The sequence below is a fragment of the Stegodyphus dumicola genome, chromosome 2 (genome assembly GCF_044657685.1).
Source record: "Stegodyphus dumicola isolate Sdum_Otavi_A_Nest chromosome 2, ASM4465768v1".
Lineage (NCBI taxonomy): Eukaryota > Metazoa > Arthropoda > Arachnida > Araneae > Eresidae > Stegodyphus > Stegodyphus dumicola.
In genome coordinates this window covers 262,777,188-262,798,981 of record NC_140769.1, presented here as the reverse complement: position 1 = coordinate 262,798,981, position 21,794 = coordinate 262,777,188, and the positions used below count along the sequence as shown (strand labels likewise).

General features: G+C 33.5%; 1 protein-coding gene across 1 annotated transcript in view; it reads right to left on the bottom strand.

Annotated features, from left to right (window-relative positions):
- Positions 1–2,212: 2,212 nt before the first annotated feature.
- The window catches only part of LOC118191831 (transmembrane protein 151B-like), a 96,205-nt gene continuing 76,623 nt past the window's right edge, over positions 2,213–21,794 (bottom strand). Inside the window, exon 5 of the mRNA XM_085810280.1 lies at positions 2,213–2,963. Within this exon, the coding sequence (XP_085666406.1) occupies positions 2,213–2,963 (751 nt within the window). The remainder of the gene's footprint in view (positions 2,964–21,794) is intronic.

The following is a 21,794-nucleotide window of genomic DNA, read 5'->3' as shown; positions in this document are numbered from 1 at the left end:
CTAATAGTTCTTCGGGATTCAAATCCCTTTGGACTAAAAACAAATATATTAGAACATACTATAAGAACACACGAAAACGTAAATTGAAACAAATCATCTTGAAATGAATGAGAAAAGGCTCAGCGATTCTCAAGTACAGGCAAATGGTTTTAAAAAACAAAACAGAAAAAAACAATAAAAAAAAAAGCTATCTGATATTTTTACGAATCGGATTTAACTTTTAAACAATAGCAATCTGCATTTTGGCCTTCTTCACTGTTTTTTGTTTGTGTCCTCAACTTTCTTTCACAGAGATATGGTAGAATCTAATTAAAGTTTAACTATTTTTTATATGTTTAGATGTTCAGCATTGCACTAAATATTGTGTATAATTAATACTACGTATGCATTAGTTTTAGTAAATTTCATACGAAGTTACATTCAATTAACAATATTATGGTATTCGAAAAGGAATCAATTCCTGTAGAGGAAAATGCTTACGTTTACGAATATTTCGCATGAAGAAATATCTCCAAGAACGAATTAAGTTCGTGAGCTAAGGTTTCACTGTAAAAAACTGCACGTTCACGTAGGAAAAACGAATGGTAAGCATAAAAGATAAGTTCATATTTCGAAGAATGTTATCTTAAAAGTAAACTTTAGATTTTTTGTCTGCAATTTTATAAAATATCCACAGTCTCTGCTCAGAGTAAAAAGTGTGGCCTTTAAAAATTTTCTCTTATTTCACTTTGTGGAATCAAACTATTCATAAAATTTTAATTCCTATTAATAAAATTTAATTTAAATTAATTAACAATAATTTTAGTAAATGCTGCACATTAATGACTTCTTGGATAATTGATACGATTTAAGTTCTTGGATAATTGAAACGATTTAAATAAAATATTTGTAAGTGCATTAAGCCATATTGCACACCATAATTCGAAAAAAATAAGAATATTGAAAGATACATCATTAAAAATAACAATGCGAAGGAATTTTGTTTGAAATATTACAATGCTTCTATCAATTCAATATTTAGGTAATAATTTACTTCGACATTTTCTCTTATAAACATGTGGAATTCGTGTTTTAATAAAATATGTCTATCATGATATTTAAAGACTTGAACTACTAAATGTTTAAATCCCATTTTCCACTACTGAATTATATTAACAGTGATTTTCTTAGTACTTTTTTTTTAAAAGTTACTGCAATATATAAGTGAATTCATATGAACTGTAATTAACACAAGCATCAGTTTTCTTAATTCCAAATTAGAAGAATCTTGATGAAAAATTGGAAACTCTATTTTTTATAACAGATTAAAAAAATCGATAAAATAAATATCCACCAGTTTCTATACTTTACAAATCTTTTGAAAATTTAATAATATCACGAAACTTCTATGCATATACTAAAGCAAACTAAATAAATTCTTCTTAACTGTGAGTATGGTTAATAATACCAGCATTTCAAAAGAATAAGTAAATTTGTATTTACGTATTGTAATTCACGTGCACTGTTAATAAACCTAAAGGAAATTAGGAATTTTATATTAATATTAAATTTTATAGAATAAGAAATTTAAGATTTTCAATAAGCTTCCGGAAGATTTCAAAGAAATATATTTTTTAAAAAATAAAACAAATTTAATTAGATACATGCTGGCATCTATGATTTCGTAAATTCAAAAATCATCATGTTCTTACAGATGCCACAGTTTCCCATCTCTGGAATCACGAATCAGTAGAAACTGTGGCACATTCTTTATATGCTGGCTCTTTTTGTGCTTCGGTTGACTTCTAACACAAGGAAGACTATAGAGAGAAGGTATTGCCATAAGCAAACAACTAAAAGAGGGGAAATATATAAAACATATCATGCAAACACACTCATGCAGAGATATAAACAACGTTCCATGTTTAATCCTATGCACAGAAGTTTAATAAGGTTTAAAAAAATTCTCAGAATATTGTTTCAAAAATCTAGAAGCATGTATCTATTTGAATTTGTTTTAGAACAACTTTGCTTTGATTTCTCGGGAGAAAATTGCAGACATTATATATCTCGCGTAATAGGATGGTTAGTTTCATCTTTAGCTGGTGGCAAAATGTCTTAAATTAGAACTATAGGCTTTCACCAAAGAAAAAAAAAATGCTTCACTCCAAAATGCATTTTAAGAAATTTATCCACACTATACAGTCACCTTCATCCCAGGAGACCTTATTGGTCATAACCTAGTCTGTACCGATTCCGGCTCGTTCTCTTCAATGTCTTCTCCAAGAGGAATCCTATCTCTTTGGTGACCTTGTAAATGAAGCCCTGGTACAAACACCAAGGGTAATCTTCTTTGAATGTCTCTGTCCGTCACCGATCTTCGCAGAGGAAGGAAAAGGGGTCGGCAGTGACGTAAGGCATCGTCATAAGACGGGGGAGGTGCCAAATCTTGCGTTGTAGAACTTTGATGTAGATCATTCTCAGTCCTTCTGGAACTGTTCTCGTTGTTCACCTCCTCCAGCGGTGACACATAATAAACGACTCGTCCATTTTGGAGGGACGATCTGCTTATGGAAACAGGGATTCCAGTGGAGTATCGTCTGGAAGAAGACGAAGTCTGGTTCGCTGGTCGGTTGGATTCGAGCTGGTTTGGTGGTCTGTTGGTTTCGGTCTGGTTCTGATTGGGAGCCAATCGATTCTGCTCAATGAATGAGCTGGAGGATCTGAGAAGAAGAGACTCGGAGTAACTGGGTGCGATGGTATTATTGTTGATGATTTGTCGCTCGAATTCCGAACTGTCGATTGTGGTACCACGAGACATGTGACCAATCATCTGTGCTTCACTGGATGGGGTGAGGTAGTTGACGCCGAAGAGCTTATTCACCTGATAGTGAACGTAAGCTGTATTGTACTGAATCAGTACTCTCAAAGGCCACGATAGCAGTGCTAAGCTAAAAATCCAGAAGATCATGTGGGAGACGTACCTGAAAAAAAAGTTAATTTATTAATTATCGCATATTAGAAAAAAAGATTTTAATGGCTCTAGAAAATTTCCTACTGATTGACAGAAAAAAGGAAGAATTTAAAAAAGGCAAAAGAATCATTTATCCTTTTTGACCTTTTTTTTATTTGCCACATAAAATGAGAATTCTACTTGTGAAAACTACTACTTTAAATTTTCTATATTATTCTTTTATTAAATACTGAAATTCACATTAATCATCTTCTAATAAGCAAACGAGGAAAAAATGGCGAAGTATAAATCTTTTACTAGCATTACTTGCAGTTCATCAGAAGCATCGATAAAGGAAATCTAGTTTAGTTAACTGTTCTAAACGGAAAATTAATTACTATGGATTCTTTCTTTTCATTTTCCGATAGCGAACAAATGGTAAGAAGGTTTCCTAATTTTAAAAACTAGTTATTTCAAATTCTAGAAACGATAAATCTATTTCTCCTTCCCAAATAAATGACTTCATTTATTTTTGATTCAATCTGATTTGCGTTCTTAGCAGGAGAAAACATAATTTTTGTTCAATAAAATATTTCTCGAAGAAGCAGACTCTACATCAAGCAAAAATCTTTTAAAATTCTATTCTGAAAAAATTACAGAACAAAATCTTAAAACAATGTCAAGAGGAAACATCCCATACAGCACAATTTAAACATTTCATTGAAATACTATTAGGGAATATCAACGCAGTTGCTAGGAAACAATGACTTTTACAGTGGTGGCCAAAATTGTGGATACTTTTGGAAATTTTTATGTTTTTGAACTTTGTATGCTTATAGAAAATGTTACGTTTCGCAAACTGCAAACTTGTATATATAATTTTAAAGAGAATTTATTACTGAATTCAATACAAAACACAAAATTCAATTATTTGCAATACAAAAAAGTTATATGTACGTTAATAGAAATAAAAAACACAGTTATGAAGTGGTTTGTAATGTCTAGCTTTCCTGGCCAATCACTGTTCTTGTTCTGAGAACCAATCAAATGTTAATGACTGCCAGTAGAAGCCGACATCATGTTTACACTTGAAACAATTCATTATTTTGCTTTGTTCTGTAGAAGGAGGACCTGTTTCATATACACTGCAATTACAAGTAGGAATTTTTGTAAAAATTTTAATATTTAGTCAAGAAGCAATGACATCAAATAAAAGAGTAGATTGGACACCTAGAAAGAGATGTAATATTATTGTGTTACGAGAAAGTGGTCTTGCCTATGCTGAAATTGCAAGACAGGTGGATGGTTCAGTGACTACATCTGGAGTCCGAAAGTTTTGCATACGGTATCAGGAGACAAATTCAATAAAAAACAAAGAAGGAAAAGGCCGAAAAAGGTGCACCACATCCATTGATGACAGAAGAATAAAACGACTATGTCTCCAAGATAGAAAAATGTCATTAGCGGCCATCAGAAGTGATCTGAATGATGATGGTGTTATTGTCAGTTCAAGAACAATCAGGAGAAGATTAACAGATGTTGGAATGAGAGGTAGAATTCCACGAAAAAAGCCTTATCTTAATTTTCAGCAACAAAAACAAAGACTACAGTGGGCAAAGGAACACATTAATTGGACAGATGATCAGTGGTCACAAGTTATATGGAGTGATGAAACTAAGATATCGTTATTCGGTAGTGATGGTCGGAAATATGTAAGACGTAGAATAGGAGAAGAGCTACATCCTGACTGCATTCAAGCAACTGTGAAGAACCCAGTTAGTGTTATGATTTGGTCATGCATGTCAGCAGATGGTATTGGTCGCCTTCATGTCATCGATGGGACACTGAATGCCAGAAAATACATTGACACTATTCTAGAACCAAAACTTTTACCTTCCATCAGAGATCTCCTTCCCAACAATGCTTCGTTTATTTTTCAGCAGGATTCTGCTCCTTGCCATACGGCCAAAATATCGAAAGAGTGGTTTCGTACAAAGAGCATTAAATTGTTGTCATGGGCAGGAAACAGTCCTGACCTCAATCCTATCGAAAATTTGTGGCACCGTTTGAAAACTCTTGTCAGAATGAGGCGCCCATCAAATAAAAGGGAACTAATTAAGGCTATAATTGTTTTCTGGCATCATGTGATAACGAAAGAAGAGCTTGAAACTCTTGTCAGCTCAATGAAACGTTCGATGTGAAGCTGTAATCAAAAATAAAGGGTACCCTACTAAGTAATGATAACTTACTGCAATCAACACTATCTAATGTATATCGATAACTATTAGCGTTTAACTTTTTTGTATTGCAAATAATTGAATTTTGTGTTTTGTATTGAATTCAGTAATAAATTCTCTTTAAAATGATATATACAAGTTTGCATTTTGTGAAGCGTAACGTTTTCTATAAGCATACAAAGTTCAAAAACATAAAAATTTCCAAAAGTGTCCACAATTTTGGCCACCACAGGGAATATCAACGCAGTTGCTAGGAAACAATGACTTTTAGTACCTGCGGCTGGCATTTGTAGCTACGTATTCCCCTGTAAAAGGGTGTAGAGACATTAGGTATTTTTTGGAAGAGGGAGATGTTAAAAATGAGCAAAGCCTTCGCCGGGAAACGAACTATGGATATCTAGAATACGCGCCCAGCTTGCTAATCACTACACTACGAAGGCATGTGTAGTGGCCTGCTCCACTACTCTACGAAGGCATATGTAGTAGCCTGCTCCACTACACTACGAAGGCATGATAGCGTTATATATTTATACTATATATATACATAAACTTGAAAATACAAATGTAAACAAAAGGATTCCGGCAATGCATGAAATCTGGCATTATGTACAATATCTAAGCATTTTATGGAACGCCGAAAACTGATTGGCAACGTATAAAATGATTTCACACATTTCCTAAGCATTCTATAGAATGCCAAATGACAAACCGGCAAAATATGAAATACATCTTCGATTCGTTACGAACATCACGAATTCGTTTCGAATCATGAGATTGTAGTCGATGATGGATTAAACCAACATGATAATCACTTCCTCGTTATAGAGTTTTTGTAACCGTTGTGTGATTCCGTTTCTGTAATTTGTTATGTGTATAAGGGGTGTTGGAAGCCAAAATTCTTCAAAAAATGGTGATTTCGGATTTTTGAATTTTCAAATTCTCTACACTGTTAGCTTCTTAAAAACTCCAGTTTTTATTTGTCATCGAATGCTTTAATAAATAGGGATTTTTACATGAAAACGTGTTTTTCTCCAAACGTGATTTTCTTATACTCGATGTACGTTTTCTCAGGAACTACTCCTCACAGGCATCTAAAATTTTTATGGCTTATTTATTATGCTTCCTAATATTTATTGAAATGAACTTCTTGATATAAACTGAGAAAAACAAATTTGAAAAATTTTTTTGTGTGAGAAAAGTGCTAATTTTTACTATGCCTAACAAAATATTCTGTAAATTACTCTAAAATTCAAAATATTTCAAAAACTCATTTCAGTAGAATCAGATAGGTATACTTTAATTGCACAAAAAATTTCAACCGTGTATCTACAGCAGAGTTTGAGAAAAGGTACATCGAAAATGGCTAATTTAACATTTTGTCGGTATAGGGGTTTCCAACACCCTAGTGATACTAGTGCCAAAAAATTCATACCTTCTGCGGCCATGCTAGTAAAGGTGATGAAAAGGATGTAATATAATAAAACAATAATTTTAAATAAAAATAAAATACGAACGCTTTCAGATTTTACATTACGCCTAAAAGGGCGTTTATTTTAACGTTTCGTGTGTTACTTTTATTTATTAAATATCACGTTATTCGCACATAAACCGTAAAATTCAGTTCTAAGGTAATATCGCAAAATGATTTTAAAATGAGCATATCTTTAGAATTTCAGGTACACAGTTCCGCACGCTGGAGATAAAACGGTTTTTTCCCCCGTAGAGTGTTGCCATTGCTCGCTTTGAAATCCTTGAGTTTGTTTATCAAAAATTCGTTAAAGTTTTACAAAATAGGAAATCGATCATAAAACAAATTTCAAATTTAAAATTTGGTGTTCCACATGCCCATATTCGTAGGAGGATGACGTCATTCAAAATTCGATGGCTCTATGTACCGTTGTTTTATCAGAATGCTAGAAATATACATACATTTATGCAGATTTTTATATTATTTAATTTCTTCAAATATAGTGCAGGACTCTAACATTTGATGGCAACAGTTTGAAAAGTGAAACGGACATTTATAGTGATTCAACGCAAAATGGCAAAACGAAAACAATAGTCCTTCCCCCCCCCCCCCGGAAAAAAAAAAAAAAAAAAAAAAAAAAAAAAACAGAAAAATATATGCCAGCACTTTAACGCTGCATTGGGAATTCTAAACGTCAACTGCTATGTTGCTTTTGCTGTTGAATTGGAGATGTCGTAAGCGTGAAAAAAATGGTGCTTACTAATAAAGCTAAAAAGAAAAAAAAATAGAGAGACCCTTTAAATAGAAGGCAACTGAGAATTGTAGGAGATTAAATTGGTTATGACAAAGTACACGAAAGCTTCGTCATGACTGATGAATGGCGGAGGGAGTTTTCCTTAGATGGCCTTTATGGAAGGCATTTTAAAATGGCCCGTTAGTTAGCTGATTAAGACAAAGCACTCGAAAACAGCGAAATTTCATAAACTTTTATTTAGTTCATTTATGGTATTTCACTATGGGTGAAATTTTGCCATTGATTTTTAATTTACTTCTTAATCAGGTATCGAGTTCCAATTTTGTACCCACACTATTTGTGTATGACAATGCATAAGATGAAGTAATGTTTCAAAATTTGGTTTAGGTATTTTTTCATTTAATGTTTAAATATATTTTCACACATATCTTCGTTTAACAAACATGAAACATGTAATTTAATTCCTGAATATCTGTCGAATTGCGCGCTGGAGATAAAAAGTTTTTTTTCCCTCGTACAGTGTTGCCATGGCTCGCTTTGAAATCGTTGAGTTTGTTAAACAAAAATTCAATAAAGTGTTACAAAATATGAAATCGATAATAAAACAAATTCCAGATTACAAATTTGCGTTTCCAGATGCCCATATTCGGAGGAGGATTACGTTATTCAAAGTTCGATGGCTCTAAGTACCGTTGCTTTATCACGATGCGAGAAAAATACATACATTTATGCAGATTCTTCACTATTTAATTTTTTTAAATACAATACAGGGTTGTAATATTTGGTGGCAACAGTTTGAAAAGTGAATCAACGCAGAAAATAAATCGACGCAAAATGCCAAACGAAATTAATAGCCCTTCTGAGTTAACGCTCCTTTGGTTTAATAAATAACCTTTTCTCACATTGGCCCTAAATAGCATTCGACATTCTAGAGAATGCCTAGGAAAAATACATAATAATTCTCAGATACTTTGCTTAAAAAACCCAGGCATTTTATAAAATACTTACGTATTCTAGAGAATGCCGGCATTTTGATACATTGCCAGTAACATATATAAAAACATTCATATTTCACAGAGAACTTCTGCTAGTTGCACATATCGAAGTTAAAAAGCACTTTAAACAATAATGTAAAGGATATTACGAAACAAATAATATGCCGGTATTACTTTCAATCTAAACCGCCCTTTTTATTCACATTCTTATAATGTAAAATTAGAGTGAAGCTTAAATTCAAAGTGAATATTTTAACAACTGATCTCCCATTCGATAAAGATTAGGTCTTAAAAGTTCAAAAGGATTTTTAAAATGATCATTTCTCAATATTATAACATATTTTTTTCATTATTTTTCCAATCATCCAGTTTTAAATGGAACTAGACTTTAAATCGTGTACTGAGACTGAATTCAGCCCATCTTTTCTAAATTATTTATTCCAATTTTCTACTTCTTAGATTTAAATATCCTATTGGCCCTAAAAACCTAATCGAGAGGTATGTTTTTCCCACTTTTCAGCTTTCCATCATAAAAATCTTATTGCAGTTTACTGAAACGTTTACTAAAACGTTTTTCAGTTAAACTAAACTTTTTCAGTAAAACTAAAACGTTTTTCAGTTTTTCAGTTGCAAAAGTTACTGAAACGTTTTTCAGTAACTTTTGCTTCAGTTTTGGTATTCAAAAAATACTTTATTCGTTTATAGCTGACCTGATCATCTTAACTAATTGCACATCTTAAATTATTAAAAAGCCCTAAAATTTATTTTCCAAATTTTGATGCCTAAAATTCTGTTTACTCACTAAAAATTTCCGAACTTTTCAATTCTTGAAAAAGAAGTGTCACTAAGAGAGAATTTAGTTTGTGGTATTGTCGATAGATGGCGGTATGTTCAACTTCAACTAAAATACTTGTTTTTTACAGCTTTAGCTCGTACTTAAAACATGCGAAATTTGTGTAAAAATACAAGTTACATTTAGCTTATAAATACAAGGCGCCAATTTTAATCTACGATAAATTTTAATCTGAATAGCTATGTATCAATAATACACAATGACGAAGAGCGAAAATAATTTGATTCATATATTTAAATCATAAATGTATACTTTGGCAACATACATGAAATATAAAATAATCTTTCGAATTCTTAAGTAAGGTATTTTAAACGCTGAGAAGGGACCTAAATCAAAAACCAGGTAAAATGTTTAATTAAATTTTCAGACATTCTTAGGTTGCATTTTGCCTAATTTTTAAAACTGATCTTAATTTTTAGATTAAAAAATTTTAAAATTATAATTCAAAGATCAGATCAAAAATAAAATACAATTAAAAAAGTTTTATATAAATCAATTTAAAATTTTTATATAAATTTTTATATAAATCTTCAATTTAAAATGGATATGATAATTAATGCACTTAACAGAGAAAAATAATTTATCATACCGTTTAATGGGAAAGAGATTAAATAATTTTATTTACCAAATTCACCTACAATTCTATTTGGAGAATAATAAAAGCGTGGGGAACCTAAATAATTAAATCTATTAATTTAATTTCATTGTGAAACGTATAAGTAATAATTTTTTAAAATTCATCATGGGCGCCCCATGCTTTTACTATTCTTAACAGAAGACTGCAGATGATTTCTGTAAATATAATTATTAGTCCAAAGGGGCAATTGCCCAAAAGAACTATTAATTTCGTTTTGGGATTTTACGTTCAAATGCCGTTTCACGTTTTAAATTGTTGGCACCAAATATTAGAGCCCTGTATTATAGTTAAAGAAATTAAATAATGAAGAATCTGCATAAATGTATGTATGTTTCTCGCATTGCAAAAAAAAAAAAAAAAAAAAAAAAAAAAAAAAAAAAAAAAGCCATATGGACACCTGGAAGCCGAAGTTTGAAAAAAAAAAAAAAAAATTATCTGCAGCGCGCGAGACTATGTATCGGAAATGCTCATTTTAAAATTATTTTGCGATGTTACTGTTGAATTGAATTTTGTGTTTAAGTGCGAAGAACATGATCTTTTATAAATAAAGGTAACACACAAAACGTTAAAAAAACGCCCCTTTGAGCGTAATGTAAAATCTGAATTCTCTCAGAATTTTTTATTGTTTTATTTGATCTATTATAGCGTTAAGCTATAAATTATTTTATAAAATATAAATAAATAAAATAAAATAAATAAATAAATAAAATAAAATAAATTGTATTTCGTTCAAAATTCATCTCTCCTAAGATTTCAATAATCGTGTGATTACTGAAGTGATTACTGATTTACCTAAGTAATAGTTGAAGATGCAAAAGGATTTTTACTTCCTTGTACGAATTAAAGACTACAATAATTTACTTCGCACAAGGAAGTATTGCAGTCGCAAAATATTTTGGGTATTATATTTCAATGAAAATATCCACTTTGACCGCTCTTGAGTTGATGGAAAAGACCTAACGTCGTTCTGGATTTATTAACGGTTCTTGGACTCATGGATCTGGTACAGCCGAATGGCTAAAACAACACAACAGCAGGCTATTATGACTTTAGTTGATCTGCATGCAATGGTTGTCGAATTATAAATAATTTTAGTGTGAGTAGAGCTAGGCCTAACGTGGCGGCTATTTGTTTACATTTGAAAATATTAGTGGTAGAGTGAATTAAGTCAGCTGGTGCACCGACTTCCATGTCTTTCCGTTCAGTGGTATCAAACGTCAACTTAAAATTTTTTACACCGAAAATTTTGTCTTAGTGCCCGTTGGCCGGATTGCTTGTTCTTCCGTAGAAACTCTAATTTTAATTGCAAAAATTATTTTTTAAACTATATTTGGTGTTTTAGGTTTTTCTGTATTTTAAAATTTTTAATTTTAGACGTTTTGAAATTTCACGTAATTTTGCCTTCCCGCGAAATGAGAACTGCATTGACTGAATGAGAAATATATCTCGAATGAAATTCGAGGATTCAATGAAGTGCAAGTAAAAATGTGTATAATTTAACAGGCCATAAAAAGGGAAGTCACGTCCATATTATATCTTTCAGGAAGTGCACATCACATCTCTTAGGATCTAATTAATGTTCACTTCTTTCGTGTTCAAGACGTGAAAATATCTTAGTATTTGAAACTTTCAATCTGATAGGTATTATACGTGAATGAAAATCCCGAAGCCTGCTGCTGTTATTTAGACAGGCTTTATGAAGTCTATTACAAAGTTTTTATCATTGGCTATACTAGAGCAACCAATTTAATTACAAAGAAAAATAAATTTTATATCTAGAAACTTCGCCGTTACTCACTCAAACTTTAGTCGAAGTTGGGTGTAATATCTAGGCGTAAGGGTATTTTTACTTCCTTGTACGAAGTAAAAAGGAAGTATTGTAATCGCGAAAAGCTTCAGGCAGCATATTTCAACGAAAATATCCACTTTGACCACTTTCGAATGCAATTTAACATTGTTTTTGCGTGATATCTGTACGTAAGGACAGAATAAAAGACTCTTTTCCTCCCCCCCCCCCAAAAAAAAAAAAAAAAAAAAAACTGCTTTAAAATGAATTCTGAAGAGAATTTTTCGTGGCGTCTGTACGAACGTACGTAGGTATCTCGCATTACTCAAAAATGAGTAGCCTCAGAACGTTGAAATTTTGTATATAAGACTGCTATAACATGTAGATGTGCACCTCGTATTTTGATTTCAATCGGCCGCGCCAAACGTATATAAATATATTTATAAATATATCCACTCTGTTACCCGGTTCAGTGACCTCAGTTTCTTTACTCTTATATGTTTGTAAATTGTACATTTTTTGCTTTAAAAATGATTCAATTATGTTGTTTTTATCTTTCGGTTAAGGGTTTTATGCCTTTAGTAAATCTGTATGCAATATTTTTATGATTATCAACAATTTAAAAATTGTTTAAGTGCTGCTAAGCCTAATTTGATGGCGGGCGTCGCTCTTGTTTACATTTGAAACAGCTGAGTAGCGGATTTGTTGCCAATCTAGAGAAACTTAGTTTCACAACAACAAAGATAACGCCTTCATTTATTATTTAAATAATGCTTAATCCTTTCTGGAATTTTTTCGAGGAAATAAGTGTTTAAGATTTACTTCCTAATTTTTAATACAGGTATTTTGAGTTTTTATGTATTTTTGCCCTGTCGCGAAGTGAAAACTGAATTAATTGAATGAGAAATACTCAATCGTCTGTGAAAAACTGTTTCTTTTTTGTTTTGTTCGCTTAATTTCTTTTACAAATGGTTCTAGCTTTATTATAGTATTTGAATAGAACATGCGGCAACGATTCGATAATTCTTTAAATGATATAAATTTTGTGCATTCTGAGTTATAATATGAACGAAATATAATACTGTTAAGTAAACCAGAGTGTCGCTATGGCAAACAAAGTGAATTTTAAAGAATGCATTTATTCTATTGTGGTTTATGCGCTGTCGGCGAAGTATATTTAATTCAATCCAATAAGTTTAAATGAAATGCAAGAAAAAATGCGTATAATTTAATATTCCGTACAAGGAAGTCATATGGTGTACACATCAGATTTTTTCAGAACGGTAAGAAATGTGGTTGAAGATTAAGTGAGAGGTCAGCAGTCCAAACTATGACCAAAAATAAATAACAAGCCACTCCACCAACCGGAGAAACCGAAAGTGCAGAATGGCCCATACCCACCCTTACTCCTCCCCAGTGGCTGCACAGCCCTTCTGGAAAGAAGTGCATTATCGGAAGTGTCCAGTGGTAGTAACACCGAGCAAGTGGAGCGTTAACTTTATCGATCGGATATCGGGTTATCGGGCAGAAATTCTGTCCGTCTCGGACCAGCCTCTGCCCTTCTCAACCTCCCAATTCGGACTCTTTTATACATTAATCAATCAGGCCCAAATCCATCTGGGTCAGATCGCGGGTCGTGTCTAAGCAGAGTTTATTTCCTCATTCAGCCTTGTGTATATTAACAACGATTTCTGACAGCAGAAACCTAATTAGATGAGAGATACGTGTAGGGTATATTCTGTTATTTGAAATGCTGTGATGAATGAATAGCCATAGCGATAAGAATCATTGAGAATTAATTAATCACTGTAAAAATGTAATATGACCTCTTAAAACAGCTTTTTTTAAAATTAAATATTTAAAATCCTTGCGCCCCACATAGTACAAAGCTTACAGAGTACACAGCCCACATACTACAAGGCTTACACAGAACAAATACAACAACGCAGCACAAAATGAAATAAACTTACAAATTCACAAATGCCACTTAAGAGATAAATGACGCACTGGGGAAACGGTGCCTAGGTCAAGGACCCTACCCCTTGTAGAACAGATATGCTATTTCGAATACTGTCATGAGTAACTAGTATATATTTAGAATTATATATATATATATGTGCTGTATCAGCTTATGTCCAGAATAAATAGATCGTTGAAGAAATATAGATGTTGTCGTAGTTTAAATTATCAGACGATAAGTTTAAAAAACAGGGTCCATTTATTATTATTCAGGAGAAATAGCAGTTACAAAATCAGATATCCGGAGTAAATAAAAAGAATTACTAATAAATTTTTGTATGAAGTTTACTTCATCGTTACATTAAAGGAAAACCCCCGATATTCTTTTGCGAGTCCTTTTAGGCTGCTATCACACATCGATTTGTTTCAACAATCGACGTGTGATAGCAAGTTGATAACAAGTTGGAACAATTTTTCTGCTTTGTCACAACAGCCAATCGCCACAGCTCGCTTTGGGGCTAACACAGGGAAAACTGGTTCTCCATTACAAACAAGCTAGCAGCATTCGGCGCTGATAGCTGATTGGTTGAAAACGAACAACTTGCAACTTTTTTCGAAAGGAAGGAAAAAGTCGCACGTCTTTCTTTCAATAGTAAACTAGGCAGAAAAATTGTCCGAAACAGTTGTTCGTGTGAAACAAACGCCGTGCCGTGTGATATGGGCCTTATAGTCTCTGGAAAGGCGGAGCTTCCAAGAAATGACGTCAGCCTCGTCAGCCATTCCAGTTCGCTTTAAATATTTCCAGAATATTCTATAACTGTACGTGTAGAAAAGGCGGGAAAAACAAGTTGGCTACGGGGCTGTGGATTTAATTCCACGTACTAACAAATAAGAGAACGTCGCCATTAAAAAAATGAAAGAACATACAGTTAAAATTTTAAGTGTATTCTTGACTATGGAATTTTATTATTACAAAATATATATATATATATAATTAAATCATGTTTTTAACATTTTTTAAAAATTATGAGAATAGGAATAAGGTAAGAGATAAATTAAAAGATAAATTTCTAAAAAGGCTAAAGTGTGCGTCAAGTTTCAATAGACCTGAAGTGCTATCTGGGAAGGCCGAGAAAGGAGGAATGAGCTGGCTATAGCCTGAGGCAGAAAAAAATATTTGTATAAATAAATAAGCAAAGTGAGTTTCTTGGTGCACTTAGTAATAATTAAACCTTAAATCTATAACACAATGTTAAGAGGTACATATTAGATTAAATAAGTTATACAATATGGGTACTAAGTATGGCCATAGGCCGTTTACTATTATTTGGGTCATTAAAGTCGTAATCGTAAATCCTTATAACTGGGTTGTTGAGATTAACAAGATTGGCATAAAAGTTCCGGGCGAGCCGGCAGTAAAAACATTTCTTGTTCTATACCCAATTTTTCATGTAACGTTTGATTTCAAACGTACCAGGGGGAATTGGTAATCTGTCTTAGGACACAATTTTGTGCCTGTTTCAATTTTTTTTCTGTAAGATTTGCATGAATATGCCCAAACCGGGCAGTAATAACATAGTATGGGACGCAATACGGTTTTATAAATAAGCAACATGTTGTCTATTGAAAGTACACTGTTTCGAGAAATTAACGGGTGAAGTGTGTCTTTACTAACTCGAAATTTAAACTTAAGGATAGATGTTATGTGTGGGTACCATGATAGAGTTTTACTGAAGATCACCCCAAGATAAAGGACTAAAGAGATAAATTTACAGAAGAAAGAGAACGCCATTTTATCTTGGAAAAATTTATGAAGAGAGGGAAAAAATGTAGTGTTCACAGAGTTTAACTTAGAAATGAGTTCTTTTCGTCCTTCCGTAAGCTTTGAACAATAGAACAACAGATGTTCAACATTTTGAACTCCCTTCCCCCGAAGTTGCAGGAACACAAGTCTATTTTAGATAACACAAATCTCTTCAGATATTTGTTGAAATTACCATGTCCAGTTAAAAATTTAGTAATTTAAAAATTACAGAAAATTTTTTTATTATTATCAGTCTGTGGGGAATACAAGGAAAAAATAATTTAGTCAAAGAGGCAGTAGTAGAATTTCTGTATAATTCATTCCACTCGAGTATTGTTTCATCCCTATTTTTTTTCTTGAAGAATGACTTAGGCAGTATCATTGGAGTATTATCTTGAAGATTTGTAGCTTGTTTAGACAACCAATCAGCCCTTTCATTTCCTAGATTGCCAATGTGGCCACGTACATGAGAAAAGGTAACATCAACAACTTTATTATTAAGTTCTTTAAGAATGGCAGAAGAAGTGACAATTAATTTATTACATGAGGAGATACTCATAAAAATGAAAAAAAATCAGTGCAAATAAGAAATTTAGCACTTAACTAACAAATGTTAGATATCCACTTAATTGACTCACTAATCCATAGTAATTCGGCTTGGAAAACACTGAATTCATTGGTAATTTTAAAAGAGTTTGTATTCTAATTCAGGGAAAACGACATAAGCTAACCCAACTCGATTATTAATATTACTGCCATTTGTATAACACACAAATAGGAAATTATCATCAACCGAGTTGTCAGAAATGATAGTTTGAATTGGAAAACGATCGGCAATGGTATCTGTAAACTTATTGTTATTTAAAAACATGAAGATCAATCGGAGAAAAGCCTGAAGTTGCGAAACAGGCAACATAGCTGTTTTGTATGGACAACTCTTAGTAAAATTCTTCTTTGATTTCTGCGAAGGATACGAGAATTAATCTTCTTTTCTAAAGCTGGTCCCCATAATCTAGAAGCATAGCAAATAAAGAACAGTATACTCTTCTTATAAATCGTATCAATAACATCATATTTTAAACCAAAGTATTGCAAGAGACACCATTAAGTCCTCGAAGTATATTTTCACACTCATTGGATAAATACATAATATGATTTTTCCAGCAAAATTTATAATCAAGAATAATGCATATATAGTTAATTTCATTCACCGTTTCAAGTAAGGTATTATCCAAGTACAAGTTGTTAGTTTTTATAGCTGACATGCTTTCTTTTAGTTATTATAGATTTGATTTATTAGGATTGAATTCTAGTTTCCGTTCTCCGGACAAATCGGAAATTGTATTGTTACGTTTTTTTCTTTTCTGACATCAGTTGTTACGTTATTTTCTTCCTACACGTTCGTACGGGGTTCGTAGATTTGGAGTGAATAACGACGACACTTGATGAAGTATCGAAACACACTTTATTTAAATAAACAATTATGTCAGATAGCTCCAAAATCACTTTTACAGTCGTCGAACTGTTATAAACACGCTGACGCGTTCAGCGACACAGCCTTCACGCTGTCAGGCAATAACTGTGGAGACAGCTTCACTGCAAAGCACCCGAGTACAGCTTCCAACTCTTCGATTCAGTCGTTCTCGGAACTCCACGTACTCTCGAGACTCTCCACGCGATGCACTCGACGATACACAAGAGTATAACTCTCGAACTCAGCACAGTCTAAGACAGTGCTCCGCAACCGGTGTGCCGCGGAACACTGGTGTGCCATGAGTAGGATATAGGTGTGCCGCAATCAAATACACGTATTTGACATTTTGCAATTTTTTGTCATGTATTTAATACACAATGACAATTTTTTTCCTTAATAATGTCTATTTTAAATGTTTTTATATATTTCACTGTTGTCTGGTTGTGTGTGTGATTGTAAGTGTGTCAGCATTTGAATTTTTTCGGCACTTCCTTGATAACTCGGAACTCTTTGGTGTGCCACGAAATTCCATAAAGATTTTTTGTGCGTCGCAGGTGAGAAAAGGTTGCGGAGCACTGATCTAAGACAAAACTCGGCGATGCACTAATTAGCGATGCACTAAAAGACTCTCTCGATGCACTCGACGACCAACTCGGCGCTAGACTTCGAGACACTCGCTCAATGACTGACTATCAGCTCGTTAGACGAGGCACACACACTAACTGACTGCGGACTAGCAGGGTTTATATAGCTTTCGGCTTGTGTTCGAGAACATTCTGGGCTAAACCGGTAAGAATTCGTTCCAGAAGGTTCTCTATGCGTCCATGGCAGATCGCCAATTTCACCGCCAAATGGGCGATTTCTCGCCAAATGTGGCAACCCTACCTCCCTTTGCCATTTTACGGCAACCCTAAAAGTGCTTTGCGGGAAAGCCATCTTATCGCGCCTGTGCATTTCGTAACAATATTGAAGGTATTTCTGAGCCGTCTTAAAGAGAGTATGGGGACACTTATCTTGAAAACAAATTAGTAGATCATCAGCAAAAGCAATTGTTTTAAAACTCGGACAATGTGAGAGTCTGTTGAGTAGATCATTCATAATTAAATTCCATAGTAGCTGTTAAGCTGCATGTCCAACAGCTTGACATATAAAAGTGGGAGGAATCACACCGTGGGAAACGTAGACCCGATCAAAAAAAAAAAATCACATTATTTATTTGTTTATTTTAACGAGATGGTCGTACACAAATATGGTACGTTACTTAAAATGAATTGCAAATATCTGCAATCTCCGAATCGAATTTTGATAAAATATAAACGGGTAGAAAATCTATGTGTCTTCTTTTTCCGGTTCACACTGGCAGGTAGACAACGGCACAAAATAAACAAAAATTCCATTTCAGATGTTAGATCACCAGAAAAGAAGAGAGATAAGAACATCACGAGCACAGAAAAGAAATTATTTCTTCCCGTTGTCGCACGTAATTTCTCATCTTGATCCTTTCACAGCAGAGAAGTATTTTAAGGATTCTAATATTATACGGTTCCAGCAGATATTTATGACTCCAGTTGAGCTATTAAACGGACCTCGCTCTTTAAAGTTAGCTTTTCTAGGATTACAATGAGACATTTCATTTATTAGAAGAGCCATATGAGGGTATCAAGAGCTAAAAGATAACTACGGCGAAAGACAAGGGATTAACATATTTTAAAAGAGCACATAACACAATGAATGAATAAATAAAAGATTCCTTGAGGATTAGTTATCAATTTGGACTTCATTAGAGAGGCAGACGCATATTTATTAAAGGTAGAGATTTGAACCTCGTTTTCTTTTTTTTTGAGAATTTGAGAATTTGAGAGATCTGAACCTCGTTATTTGGATTTGAGTTGTTTTAATCTAGTTTTGTATGAATTGTTCCACTAAGCAGCAAGCTTTCATCAACTTCCTCAAAACAGGAAAAAGAGTTATTAAAATTATCATTCAGCTTACATCATACCCTCATTTATTTATTATGTTAAAACCGGGGTTCCCAAGAGGGTCGCTATTAACCTCCTGGGATCGGCGGAGTTGTAAAGGGGATAAATGGTGATCAAGGGGTAGACTGGGGATCAATAGCCGAGTATGCATCTGTAATTGACCGGCATTAAGATTCCATTGATTACAAAAATTATGAATAAAATTGATTTTGTATATACGTAAATAATTTTAGTGAAATTATGTGTAAATTCTAGTGTCTCATGCATAATATTGTTACGAAATGAACAGGCGCGGTAAGATGGCTTCCCCGCAAAGCAGCTTTAGGGTTGCCATAAAAATGGAACGGAGGGCAAAGTTGCCACATTTGGCGGAAAATCCCCATTTGGCGACAAAATTGGCGATATATCATGGACGGTTCAAGAACCTTCTGGAACGAATTCTTACCGCGCCTGTACATTTCGTAACAATATGAAAGATCTACAGAGAGCGAAGCATCGCCGGAAAAACAGGGTTACAAGAGTAGGTCCATTTAAAATTGAGGTAAATGACTATCGCGTCAAATTGGTGAGATAGTGACAAGCTGGCGATGGTTTTAAAGGCTAATTTTTGTCGCCAATCTGGCGGGAAGTCGACAAAAGTTGTCAAGCTTGGCACATTTGGCAACATCTTGTTGCGTTTCCTATGTAACTATGTAGAATCATTAGGATATTTTGAAGCAGGATACGTGAAAAGTGATCAATGTCCTCGTCGGGACTTGAACCTGGACCTCTCTAATACGCGCCGAGTGTGCTACATTTGTAAAGACATTAGGTAATTTTTGAAAGCAGGAGAGATGAAAAAGGAGCAACGTCCTCTCCAGGAATCGAACCCCGGACCTCTGGAATACGCGCCCAGCGAGCAGACCGCTACGCTACGAAGGCGAGAGAAATATCTTATGTACTCCCCCTTTAAAGGATGACTGGGGTTTTTAGGGGAATAATAGCCAAATTCTGGGTGTGGAGAAACATCATCCGCCACTCTTTTAGTTCCGGTGTCACTGTAGAGACATTTAGTAATTTTTGAAAGCAGGAGAGACAAAAAAGGAACAATGCCCTCTCCGGGAATCGAACCATGGATCTCTCGAATACGCGCCCAGTGTGCAGACCACTACACTACGAAGGCATGCTAAGAAGGCGGGAGAAATACCTTATACCGTTACATCACGAAGGCATGCAGAAAGGAGGGAGGAAATACTTTATAACTGTAACTAGTCCGACTCCTATGTAACTGCAACTGTATCCAGCTCTATATATCTGTAACTGTGTAAGCCTTACAGAAATTTTAAGAAATAGAAAATACTAGCAATTTCTAGGCGAATTCGGAAGCCTATATAATGGCACAGAAAGCATTAGTTTTCAGTTTAGTTCAGAGTTGAGTTTAAAGTGGTTCATTCTTAGTGGTTTGAAGAGGATGTCTGTGGTAATTAGTGATGCCAGTGGTAACTACTGATTGTATGTAAGAAGAAAATAGTAAGCTATCATTGATTCTGTATGTATTCAGTTCACTACGAGCCAGTATACGAGTAACAATATTGCTTATTGATATAAAGCAGTATCACGTAGTAAGAAAGGAACTATAAAATGAATATAAGGGGAAAATGCAGAACCGCTTAATACGCTTTAAAAATCAGCAGTATGTTTTAAAACTATACAAATCTTTTCTGCAATAAATACAAAATAAAAAGGTAAAACTAAGGCACATTACAAACCTTAATAAAAAAAAAAAAAAAAAAAAATCTGAAATGTTTCAGATTTTAAATTACGTCCAAAGGAGCGTTTTTTAACATTTTGTGTGTTACCTTTCTTTATTAAATATCATGTTCCTCGCACTTAAACCATAAGATCCAGTGCAACAGCAATATCGCAAAATAGTTTTAAAACGAGCCTATCTTTAGAATTTCCGATACAGAGACTCACGCGCTGGAGATAAAAATGTTTTTTCTGCACAACGTTGCCATTGCTCGCTTTGAAATCCTTGAGTTTGTTAATCAAAAATTCGTCAAAGTTTTAAAAAGTAGGAAATCGATCATAAAACAAATTTCAAATTTCAAATTTGGTCTTCCACATGCTCATATTCGTTGGAGGATTACGTTATTCAAAATTCGATGACTCTATGTACCGTTATTTTATGACAATGTGAGAAATATACATACATTTACGCAGATTTTCATTATTTAATTTCTTCAAATATAATGCAGGACTCTAACATTTTATGGCAACAGTTTGAAAAGTGAACCGACATTTATCCGTCCGACGCAAAATGCCAAAACGAAACTAATAGTCCTTCGGGATTCAAATCCCTTTGGACTAATAAAAGAAATGAAAAACTAATGAAGCGTAGCCAATGGTTCAAAACATATGGGCGTGCTAAGTTTTGGAATTTAAAAGCCCCCAGAGAAAAATTTCCCAGAATAAAAGTTGTTTCCAAAATCAACGTTATTGACTCTTCCCTCTTTTTTACATAATGGAAGCTGGCTTCAGTCAAGTAAATAATTTAATAAGAGAAACAAATATGCATTGAGTAGTTTTGACAGAGGTGATTTAAGTACTAAGTAATTTTATGCCAAATACTCGTATAAAAAAAATGTAGTAATACATCAAGTGCAGTTATCAAAGTTAAAAAAGGAAGTTTTTTTTAGTTGTAATTTATGATTTTGTTTTTGGAAACCTGTTTCTATCTGCAAATTTAATAACAACAATAAAAATAAAATCTGAAAGTTTTCAGATTTTAAACTACGCCTAAAGGAGCTTTTTTTACATTTTGCGTGTTACCTTTATTTATTAAATATCATGTACTTCGCACTTAAATCATAAAACTCAGTTCAACAGCCATATCGCTAAATAATTTTAAATCGAGCGTATCTTTAGAATTTCCGA